The sequence below is a fragment of the Cebus imitator genome, unplaced genomic scaffold (assembly GCF_001604975.1).
Source record: "Cebus imitator isolate Cc_AM_T3 unplaced genomic scaffold, Cebus_imitator-1.0 Scaffold217, whole genome shotgun sequence".
Taxonomy (NCBI): domain Eukaryota; kingdom Metazoa; phylum Chordata; class Mammalia; order Primates; family Cebidae; genus Cebus; species Cebus imitator.
Window position 1 is genome coordinate 1,794,164 of NW_016107532.1, and position 13,203 is coordinate 1,807,366.

Consider the following 13,203-nt stretch of genomic DNA (forward strand, 5'->3'; position numbering starts at 1 on the left):
ATATCAGGTGCAAGAACTCTGTGATCTTGCTTGTCTCCCCTGAAGCAGGTCATAATATCCTCATGTGAGAGGTGCTCTTCTTATAAGAAAATGAGCATCCTTATCTCTGAAGATGGAGGGATGCTGAAAGGAATCAAAACAGGTCATACTACCCTTAGCTACTCTTAGCTCATATCCTTTTGTCCTCTGTTAGATTTTGCCATTTTCTACTCTTCATCCACTCTAACATAAAATCATCCAGATTTAACCACTTCTTCAGGATTTCATTTTCTTATGAGGGTTCTCATGTCACATAAATCTTATACTAAATAAACTTGTATGCTTTTATCTTGTAAATCTGTCTTTTGTTACAGAGCCTCAGCCAAAAACCCAGAAAGACAGAAGGAAAAGATTTCTTCTCTACTCTTACTGGAGATGGCTTCAAAAATTATAAACTGTAGCCCACAGAATGAATACAATATGAAATTTAGTGATTTTTCACTGGCCTAAAGAGTTTCATAGTAGTTATTTTTTAATTTGAATTTCATTATCTTTCCATGGGATATACATTCTCAACTTATTCCACAATTCTCATCACTTCATCTTCTGCCAACTTATTTTATTAATTTGTATTTCATGCCTAACTGCTAGAGACATAGGTGCCTTCAGTCTGGTTCAAATGTTATCCTTCTCTGGAAGTCTACTATAATTTATTTAAAATATCACTATTAGAGCTATAACACTGCACCTCTTGGATGGCAGGCTAATTTGACCCATCTTTCCCCGCCCTCCCATTCTAAGCAATTAGCTTGACCTTAAGTAGTATTTCCTCACTTCTGTGATTTTTGTAACCTTAATGTTTTTGTAGAGATTGCTTTTGCAAAAGCCTAAACCCCTTGAAGAAAATATACCAAATGCCTGAAGAGAGAGATTTTAGTAACTGAGAGAAAGGATTTCTTCTGAAAACAGAGAGAGAGAAAGATGATAATGATGATGGGAAAGAAAGAGAATTACTCTTCTTTGGAGAGAGGGAGAGAGAGGGAGACAGAGAGAGAGTGAGAGAGAGATCTGATTTAATTCAACTAAAAGAAAATAAAGTGACTGCAATTTCTGGTACTATAGCAGCTAGACACCTGGATTAAATCATTCTATTATAAAGACACATGCACACATACGTTTATTGTGGCACTGCTCACAATAGCAAAGACTTGGAAACCACCCAAATGCCCATCAATGACAGATTGGATAAAGAAAATGTGACACATATACACCATGGGATACTATGCAGCCATAAAAAAGGATGCATTCATGTCCTTTGCAGTGACATGGATGAAGCTGGAAAACAACATTCTCAGCGAACTGACACAAGAACAGAAAATCAAACACTGCATGTTCTCACTCATAAGCGGGTGTTGAACAATGAGAACACATGGACACAAGAAGGGGAAGATCACACACCAGGCCTGTCGGTGGGAAGGGGGGCTAAGGGAAGGAAGACAGAGGGTAGGGGTTAGGGGAGGGATAGCATTAGGAGAAATACCTAATGTATATGACAGGGTGAATGGATGAAGCAAATCACTATGGCACATGTATACCTACGTAATGAACCTGCACGTTCTGCACATCTATCCCAGAACTTAAAGTATACTAATAAATAAAGTAAAATCAAATAAAATGACTTAAAGAATCAAAACAAAAACAAAGAAAACAAATTTACAAGAAAAAACAACTCCATCAAAAGTAGGTGAAGGATATGAACAGACACTTCTTAAAAAAAAGACATTTATGCAGCCAACAAACATATGAAAGAAAGCTTATCATCACTGGTCATTAGAGAAATGCAAATCAAACCACAATAAGGTACCATCTCACACTAGTTAGAATGGCAATCATTAAAAAGTCAGGAAACAACAGATGCTGGAGAGTATGTGGAGAAATAGGAATGCTTTTACACTGTTGGTGGGAGTATAAATTAGTTCAACCATTGTGGAAGATAGTGTGGTGATTCCTCAAGGATCTAGAACCAGAAATACCATTTAACCCAGCAATTCCATTACTAGGTATATACCTAAAGGATTATAAATCATTCTACTATAAAGACACATGCACACATATGTTTACTGCGGCACTGTTCACAATAGCAAAGACTTGGAACCAACCCAAATGCCCATCAATGATAGACTGGATAAAGAAAATGTGGCATATACACACCATAGAATACTATGCAGCCATAAAAAAGGATGAGTCCATGTCTTTTTCAGGGATATGAATGAAACTGGAAGCCATCATTCTCAGCAAACTAACACAGGAACAGAAAACCAAACACCACTTTCTCACTCAGGTGGGAGTTGAACAATGAGAACACATGGACACAGGGAGGGGAACATCACATACTGGGGTCTGTTGGGGAGTGGGAGGCTAGGGTAGTGATAGCATTAGGAGAAATATCTAATGTGGATGATGGATTGATGGGTGCCGCAAACCACCATGGCACATGTATACCTATGTAACAAACCTGCATGTTCTACATATGTATCCCAGAACTTAAAGTTCAATAAAAAAAAGAAACTATTCAAAGATTTAGACACAGAAAAAATACTTTTCAAATTATGAAGATAATGTGACATCAAATCCTGACAATACTAATGTAAACAAAGAAAATTACAAGTTAATCTCACAGATAGAGATGTATAAATCCTTTACAAAGTATTAGAAAAATGAACCCACCAATATGTAAAAAGGATAAGATATCACGACTAAAATGAATTTATTCTAAAAATTCAGGTTGCATTTAATATAAAAAATCAACTAATGCACCACATTAATTAAAAGAGAAAACGCACATGACTTATCTTAATAGATGAATAAAATTGTTTAAAAGTTTCATAATAAAACAAATAAACAAATATAAATGTAATCATTTATAAAACAAGAATTAAAAGGCAACTTCTTTAGCCTAGTGAATGGTACTTACGAAAAACCCACAGCAAAGAATTGGTTTCATACTTGATGAAATGCTTATTCTTCTGAGAACAGGAATAAAACAAAGATGCCCATTATCAATATTTTTAGCTAAGATTATTTTGGAGGTCCTAGTCCCAGTAGCACAGAAAGATGAAGAAAAACAAAAACATAAAAGAAGTGCACATTATGAAAATTAACTTTAAGAAACAGCATATGATGATGAAATAGCAAACACAGTACTATAAAGATATATGTTCTCAGCAGAAACCTTATAAGCCAGAAGGGATTGAGGCCTTATCTTTAGCCTCCTTTAGCAGACAAAAAGAAATAATAAAGATCAGGGTAGCGCTAAATGACATTGAAACCAAAAATATACAAAAGATCAATAAAACAAAAGTTGGATCTTTGGAAAGATAAACAAAATTGATAGACTATCAGCTAGATTAACCAAGAAAAGAGATTCAACCAAGCTCCATCAGAAATGAAAATGGAGACATTACAACCCACACCACAGAAATACAAAAGATCATTCGAGACTACTATGAACACTTCTATGCACACAAATTAGAAAATCCAAAGGAAATGCATAAATTTCTGGAAACACACAACACTCATTAATTAAATCAGAAAGAAACAGAAATCCTGAACAGACCAATAACAAGCAGTGAGACTGAATTGGTAATTCAAAAATTGCCAACAAAGAAAGTCCAGGGATTCACAGTGAATGCTACTGGGCATTTAAAGAATTGGTACCAATCCCACTAAACTATTCCATAAGATTAAGAGAGGGAATCCTCCTTCCAAACTCATTCTATGAAGACAGTATCACCCTAATACCAAAACCAGGAAAGAACATAACAAGAAAAGAAAACTACAGACCAATAACCCTGATAAACATAGATGCCAAAATCCTCAACAAAATAATAGCAAACCAAGTTCAACAGTACATCAAAAAGATAATACACACAAACAAGTTGATTTAATCCCAGGGATGCCGGGACGGTTTCAATAAATGTAATATAATAATACAGAAATCAATAAATGTAATACATCACATAAACAGCATTAAAAACAAAAACCATATGATTATCTCAATAGGTGCAGAAAAAGCATTTGATAAAATCCAGCACCCTTCTATGATGCAAATCCTATCATAAACTAGGCATAGATCCAATCCAAAAAACCAGGCATAGAAGGGACATATTTCAAAATAATAAAAGTCATGTATGACAAACCCACAGCCAACATCATATTAAATGGGGAAATGTTGAAAGCATTCCTCCTGAGAACTGGAGCAAGACAAAGATGCCTACTTTCACCACTTCTATTCAACATAGTACTGGAAGTCCTAGCCAGAGTAATCAGGCAAGAGAAAGAAATAAAGGACATACATATTAGAAAAGAGGAAGTCAAACTATCATTGTTCACCAGTGATATGATCATATACCTCAGAAAATAAAAAGACTCCTAATTTGATAAATAAATTTAGTAAAGTCACAGGTGACCATAATCAGCATACACAAATCAGTAGTATTGCTGTACACTAACAACAATCAAGCTGAGAATCAAATCAAGAACACAATCCCTTTTCCCATAGCTGCAAAATAAAATAAAATCCTGGGATATACCTACACAGCAAAGTGAAAGCTGTCTATAAGGATACTGCAAAACCCTCCTCAAAGAAATCATAGATGACACAAACAAATGGAAACATCCTATGCTCATGGATTGGGAGACTCAATATTGTGAAATGACCATACTTTCCAAAACAATCTACAGATTCCATGCAATTGCTATCAAAATGCCAACATTATTTTTACATAACTAGAAAAGTAAATCCTAAAATTCATATGGAACCTAAAAAGAGCCTGAATAGCCAAAGCAATCCTAAACAAAAAGAATGAATCTGGACACATCACATTACCTGAGTTCAAATCATATTACAAGGCTATAGTTACTAAAACAGAATGGTACTGATTAAAGAAAGAAAAAGTAGACATATAGACTAATGGAACAGAATAGAGAACCCAGAAATAAAACTAAATACTTATTACCAGCTGATCTTTGACAAAGCATACAAAAACATAAATTGGGGAAAGGGCATCCTATTTAATAAATAGTACTGGGAAAATTGGATAGCCACATTTGTCTCCTTATTTCTCAACTTATCCAAAAATCAATTTGAGATGGATCAAAGACTTAAATGTAAGACCTGAAGCCATTACAATTCTAGAAGAAAAACCTAGGAAAAGCTCTTCTGGACATTGGCCTTGGCAAAGAATTTATGACTATGACCCCAAAAATAAATGCAACAAAAACAAAAATAAATAAGTGGGACCTAATTAAACTAAAAATCTTCTGCACAGCAAAAGAAATAATCAATATGCTAAATAGACAACCAACAATACAGAAGAAATTATTTGCAAACTATACAGCTGACAAAGGACCAATATCTGGAAACTACAAGGAACTCAAAGAACTCAGCAAGAAAAAAATATATATATAATACCATTAGAAAGTGGGCAAATGACATGAGCAGACAAGGGAGGGGAGCATCACACACTGTGGTCTGTTGTTGGGGGGCTAGGGGAGCGTCAGCAGCGGGTGGAAAGGCTGAGGAGGGATAACATGGGAAGAAATGCCAGATATACGTGATGGGGAGATAGAGGCAGCAAACCACATTGCCATGTATGTACCTATGCAACAATCCTGCATGATCTGCACATGTACCCCAGAACCTAAAGTACAATAAAAAAAAGAAGATATACAAATAACCAAGAAACATATGAAAAAATGGTCAACATCACTAATAACCAAGGAAATGCAAATTAAAACCATGATCAGATACCACATTACTTCTTCCAGAATAGGCATTATTAAAAAGTCCAAAAACAATAGATGTTGGCATGGATATGGTAAAAAGGGAAGATGCATACACTGAGTGTGGGAATATAGTACAGCCTTTATGGAAAACAATATAAAGATTTCTTAAAGAACTAAAAGTAGATCTACCATTTGATCCAGCAATATCACTACTGGTTATCTACCAAAGGAATAAAAATCATTGTATCAAAAAGACACCTGCACATATATGTTTACTGCAGCACAATTCACAATGCCAAAGACATGGAACCAACCTAAGTGCCCATAAGTCAATGAGTGAATAAAGAAAATGTGGTATATATACACCATGGAATACTACTGAACCATAAAAAAGAATAAAATAATGTCTTTTACAACACCTAGGATGGAGCTGGAGGCCATTATTCTAAGTGAAGTAACTCAGGAACGGAAAATCAAATATGGCATGTTCACATTTATAAGTGGCAGCTAAGCTATGGGTATGCAAAGACATACAAAGTGGTATAATGGACTGTGGAGGCTCAGAAAGGGGAGGTGTGAGGCGGTTGAAGAATAAAAAATTACATATTGAGTACAATGTACACTACATTCAGGTGACAAGTACACTAAAATCTCAGATTTTGCCACTACACAATTCATCCATACAACGAAAAATCACTTGTACCCCAAAAACTATTAAAATAAAAAAAGCTTTTATTTAACATACAAAAGATACAAGTTCTCCCAAGTTGAACTATATATTCAAAACTCCCAAAGGATTTTGACAATCTGTTCCCTAAATTTATATGGACAAGGAACATTCAAGAACAGCCAAGACATACTTGAAGAACAACAAAATGGGGGCAACGGGAGTATCATCTAATACACATAAGGTTTATTTTAAAACTATAGTAAATATATGGTACTGATACAAGGATTGAAAAATAGGCCAATAGAAGGAACTAAGCATATACAGACACTTGATACAGACAGAAATGATATTATTGTTCAATAAGAAGAGTTTTCTCAATAAACAAGATAGAAAAAAATACAATTGGGCCCCTATTAATCATCATAATAAAAATTACATTTGGGTAGATCAAAGACATAAAAGTGAAAGGCAAAACTTTTAGAAGATAACAGAAGAATCTCTTCATGGTCTCAGGATAGGGGCAGGATTTCTCAAACATGACACAGTTTACTGCCCATAAGGTAAATATTGATAGATTTGAGTACATTCATATTAAGAAATAATGTATACCAAAAGATACCATAAAAAGTGAAAAAAACAACCGTAGACTAAGAGACAATATTGGTAAAGTACAGTGCTAAAGGCTAGTATCCAGAATATATAAGGCACCTCTATAAATTAATATCTTAAAAATGAAATCCCTCTCACCAAAAAAATGAGGAGAAGTTCTAATTGAGCATTCATTAGATAGTCAATTGAAATAGCTAAAAACATTTGAAAGGTGCTCAATCTCATTAGTAATCAAAGAATTTTAAGTAAAAACCAAAATTAGGTATTTTTATTTTCCCAACAGATTTGAAAACAGTAAAAAAAAAAAAAAATTCTAACAATACCAAATGTTGGTTAATATATGGAACCACAGGAATTCTTTCCCATTATTGGTAGGGGTATAAATCATTATATCTACTTTGTAAATTGGCATTGCTTTTTAAAGTAAAACGTGAAAATATTCTAAGACCTAGCAGTTATCCTAGAAATATACTCAAAAAAGCTTTTGGACATGCATATCAAGAGATAAATATGACATTCTTTTTCGTAACAGCATAGCAAAAACTGAAATCTGGCCTAAATTCAATATCAATAGGGCAGATTTGTCTTAAAATAGTGGTTTGTTCATGAAATAGAAAACTATACAACAGTAAAAAGGAATGAACCACAGCTATAATGTATCTATTTGGCTAAATTTCACAATACTGAGCTAAAAGCAAACTATAAAAATATATACAGTATTATTACATTTATACAAAGTACAAAAGAACAAAAACTCCACTATATTTGTTTAATAAATGGTGTTAGGAAAACTGGCTAGCCATGTGCAGAAAGCAGAAACTGGACCCCTTCCTGACACCTTACACTAAAATTAACTCCAGATGGATTAAAGACTTAGACATAAGACCTAATATTATAAAAACCCTAGAAGAAAATGTAGGCAAAACCATTCAGGACATAGGTGTAGGCAAGGACTTCATAACCAAAACACCAAAAGCATTGGCAACAAAAGCCGAAATAGACAAATGGGACCTAATGAAACTCCACAGCTTCTGCACGGCAAAAGAAACAGTCATTAGAGTGAATCAGCAACCAACAGAATGGGAAAAAATTTTTGCAGTTTACCCATCTGACAAAGGGCTGATATCCAGAATCTACAAACAACTAAAACAGATTTACAAGAAAAAAACAAACAAGCCCATTCAAAAGTGGGCAAAGGATGTGAACAGACACTTTACAAAAGAAGACATACATGAGGCCAACAAACAGGAAAAAATGCTCATCATCACTGGTCATTAGAGAAATGCAAATCAAAACTACATTGAGATACCATCTCACGTCAGTTAGAATGGCGATCATTAAAAAATCTGGAGACAACAGATGCTGGAGAGGATGTGGAGAAATAGGAACACTTTTGCACTGTTGGTGGGAGTGTAAATTAGTTCAACCATTGTGGAAGACAGTGTGGCGATTCCTCAAGGACCTAGAAATAGAAATTCCATTTGACCCAGCAATCTCATTACTGGGTATATATCCAAAGGATTATAAATCGTTCTACTATAAGGACACATGCACACGAATGTTCATTGCAGCACTGTTTACAATAGCAAAGACCTGGAACCAACCCAAATGTCCATCGATGATAGAGTGGACATGGAAAATGTGTCACATATACACCATGGAATATTATGCAGCCATCAAAAACGATGAGTTTGGGTCCTTTGTAGGGACATGGATGAACCTGGAAACCATCATTCTCAGCAAACTGACACAAGAACAGAAAATAAAACACCGCATGTTCTCACTCATAGGCGGGTGTTGAACAATGAGAACACACGGACACAGTGAGGGGGGGCATCACACAGTGGGGTCTGTTGGGGGAAAAAGGGGAGGGACAGCTGGAGGTGGGGAGTTGGGGAGAGATAGCATGGGGAGAAATGCCAGATATAGGTGATGGGGAGGAGGGCAGCAAATCACATTGCCATGTGTGTACCTATGCAACAATCTTGCATGTTCTTCACATGTACCCCAAAACCTAAAATGCAATAAAAAAATAAAACTAAATAATAATAATAAAATAAATAAATAAATAAATAAAAGCAAGGAAATGGTTAGACCCATGCAATGGATGCCTTCTAGACATTCCAGAAGTCATTTGCTGAATCTCACTGTTGTCTTTACACTCCATCTAGTCTAAAAGTTATGTGAATCCAACAATGGTAGGGTCACTAAGGTTATGTTCTTCTTCAAAAGAATGCAAAAGTCTGTGGAACTCTGCATATATGAAGTATCTTCTCTCTAGAATACGGGGTTGGAGAAAAGGAAGAGTAGGGCCCTACCATATGTAGTATTTGGCCATTATATTACAATTTATGAACATCTGGTTTTAAAACATGAATAACAAGATTATGTTTGTCTTACCCAAATAAAGAACGTCGATACACTTTCCAAAAGGGTTGTAACAATTCACAATGAGCAACATATGAATATACTAGTTCCATAATAAGTATACAGTATTATTATTACTTTTTAAAAATTTAGCCTGTGGGAACACGTGTACTCTAAACAGGAGAGCTGAGAAGTAACTGAAGTACTCACCATCTGTTGCATGGTTTGATAAGACCTTAAATTGTTCTTCATTTAAAGGTTTTTCCAGGCTCTTCAAAGTGGATAAAAGGTCTTTAATTCCAACTTTTCCATCACAGATACTATTAATAATGTTACATGCATCTTCTATTCCTATGTGTGTGTACATACATATATATATATATAAATGAGAAAGTGTCACAGTACTTACTGTATACATATAAGCACATAACAACCTGATTTGTTTGAAACATATTCGTTTTGTAGAATATCCAATCCTTTTTGCCTCTGAAATATCTTCTAAATGGAAAGTTCTACAAAATTTATAGGTTAAATATTTATATGAGAAAAGAAGAAACAAATATTTTGAAGTGTTCAACTCCAAAAACTAAACAACAAAACAGAAAAATGATTGCAATGAAATGGTACCATGAATTATTTTTTAATTTTTTAATTTAAAAAGTTGCCCTTATTCGTATCTACATGTTTGGAAAGAATGACAGTGCTGTTGATGAGATGTCCATAAACTGACATTTTATTAACTTAATTTTAAGTGTTATTCAAATATTTTTAAATCTCTGTATCCACACTTTTCACTATCTTCTTATTTATGCCATCTCTATTTATTTTCCTTCATCATAATTCCTAAAGAGTTCTCTATTTTATTAGTCTTTTTCAAGACTGAACTTTTGGTTAAACGAATAATTTGTTTTTGTGTATATGTTCTATTTCAATTACTCCTACTTTCAACTTGATTAGTTCCTAACTACTGCTTTTTGTGGGGACTGTTTTGCTATTTTAGTTTATGTTGCTGGTTAGCTTCATGAGTTGAACAATTAAGATAAATTATTTTCAGTGTTTCTCATTTTCTAATAAAAGCATTTAAAGCTGTAACATTTCTGGTAAGACTGTTTTGATCATACTTGACATGTTTTCACATGTAGTGCTATCATTCTCATCCATTTCTAAATAATTTTTAATTTCAGGATTTATTCTTTAGCCAAATAATTACTTAGAGGAGCATCTGCTATTTTTTTGCTTTTTAAAAATCTGTTTTTAATCTTCAGATCAAAATGTTTTCCATATTCTTTCATAAATAATTTTAATATATTACTACATGGTGGTCAGAATACGTGGTCTGAACAACTTCTGATTTTCAGAATTCATTGCCTTTTTTCTTTGTGACTTAACTATATCATATATTTGTGTGACTATTTCATAGGCATTTGAAAATGTATATTCAATGTTTTTGGAATATGAAGTGCTACATGTTTCTTATGTCAGGCTTATTGTCACTTAAATCTCAAATCTATCTTTATCTCTGTGTATAAATATATGCACTCTGTTTAATCTTATCCAACTTGTCAATTTCATTTTTCATACTATTAAAGAGTTCTGGCATACAGAATTGAATTGATCACACTCTTGGATGCATGGTGTTTTGTCACCACTCATCTTCAAAGGGCCTCTGCTTATTACTTTTCTCCTTTAACTACTATCTCCAGTTTTATTTCTTCACAAGTAGCAACTCCAGTGTATTTAATGTATTTCTATTCAATCTATCTCATCTGTCTACTTAGATTTATGTTTACCTGAAAAAATATAGTGTTGCCTTATGGGCATTGGTATAAATCAGTTTATATAAAGCATTTTGACCTACAAGTTTGTTCTATTTCTTTCCTTTCTTCACTGAACCATGTATTACTGAAATGTATCTATGGAAATATATCGATGGTACAAATGTAAATCTAGTTTATTGTTTATTATTTACTCTATGTAGAGGCCATAGTTTATTTAATGATTCCCCTAGTAATGGACAATTAAGTTACCTTCATCTCTTTTCTCTCTCAAATAATGTTGCAATCAGCATCTTTATAAATGTCTCTAACACAAAACTTTCTCAGGGCTAATAAGTGTACTTAAGAACTGAATTACTGGGTGATGAGAACACATGTATTTAATTTCACTAAGTACTGCTAGACTGCTATTTTGAATGGCAACACTGTTTTACTTACCCACCAGCTATTTATAAGTATTCCTAATGCTTTCTCTTCATATACACATTAGCCATTTGTGTTTCTTCTTTTGCATACTGCCTTCTTACATCCTTACTCATTTTTTCAATGGGTTTTTATTTATCTATTGCTTATTTGTAGAATTTCTTTATACATATTTGAAATATTAATCATTTGTTAGCTCTAAAAGTTGCAATTAATCTTCTTTCAGTCTGTTACATATCTGCTCATTTCTTCAGAGGTCTTTATTGAACAGAAATCTTTAATTTTAATATAATAGAATTCTTTTTTATCCTATGATTGTGATTTTAGAAGTCTCATTTAGGAAATCCTTCACAACCACAAGGCACAATATTTTCTCCAATAATTTCCTCTACCAGCTTTATAGTTTTAATTTCAGATTCATGTTAACATCTATTTAATTTATTTAAAGATTATTTTTGCGTATGGCATAAAGTAAGAATTCAATTTCATTTTCCTCCACAAAGTGTGGCAATTTCTCAAATAATATATTAAATAACACATCTTTTCCCCAATTGATTGATGATCTCTGTATCATATGTCAAGTTCTTATATACATGAGTATCTGCAGGTTCCATATTGTGATGCATTGGTCTATTTCTAACACTATTACAACAGCATTATGATATGTCCTTCTATCTGGTATGGTAAGGCAACTTCCCCATCATTATTGCTTTTCAAAAGGGTCCATCTTTCAAATGAATATCAGAATTATTTTCTCAAAGTTTCCACCAAAATTTTTCTGGAATATTGATTTTAATTGCATTCAAATTAAAGACTAATTTAGAGATAATACACATAAGATTCATTTCAAAACCCCAGTCTTAAGATTTCAATTCACAATTTCAATGTTTGTATTCCATGATTGTTTTAATGTCTCATTGTATTGAAATTTCAAAACAGACTTTAAAAAGCTGAGTTAAGTACTTAGCTAAAGTTTTTGACAAAGAGCAAGGGAGTAAACCCAAATACATAAGAAGAAATAAAGAAGAAAAATAAGAAAAGAGCGAATGACACTAGAGGTGATTAAAGAAACTAAACCAGATTATTCTGATAATAAGAGAAAAACCTTGGACAAAACCAATAAAGAAAAAAATGCAACATAACAGAATCCATGAAAAGAGAGAAAGAAACACAGAGATAATTTTTTAAGTAATTAAGGATGTTGTGAAAAATGTGTATCCACAAATTTGAAAACCTAGGGTTTTAAAAATATATATTTCTATATCATTTAAATGACACAATGAAAAAGGGGCCTTGGCAGAGTTTTGTTAAAAGTTAAATACGTGGCCAAGCATGGTGGCTTATGCCTGTAATCCCAGCACTTTGGAAAGCCGAGGTGGGCAGATCACCTGAAGTCAGGAGTTTGAGACGAGCCTGGCCAATGTGGTAAAATCCCATCTCTACTAAAAAATACAAAAACTAGCCAGGTGTGGTGGTGCACAGCTATAATCCCGTCTACTTGGGAGGCTGAAGCATGAGAATTGCTTGAACCCAGGAGGCAGAGGTTGCAAGATCATGCCACTGTACTCCAGCCTGGGCAAGACTCTATATCAA

At 33.7% G+C, this 13,203-nt stretch overlaps 1 protein-coding gene across 5 annotated transcripts in view; it reads right to left on the minus strand.

The window, feature by feature from the left end:
- EFCAB13 (EF-hand calcium binding domain 13) overlaps nucleotides 1-13,203 on the minus strand; it is a 181,261-nt gene that overhangs the window by 72,163 nt on the left and 95,895 nt on the right. For all 5 annotated transcript variants that reach the window (XM_037745972.1, XM_037745973.1, XM_037745971.1 and 2 more), the window contains one exon: nucleotides 9,623-9,763. In XM_037745972.1, coding sequence (XP_037601900.1) covers nucleotides 9,623-9,763 — 141 coding nt within the window. The remainder of the gene's footprint in view (nucleotides 1-9,622; nucleotides 9,764-13,203) is intronic.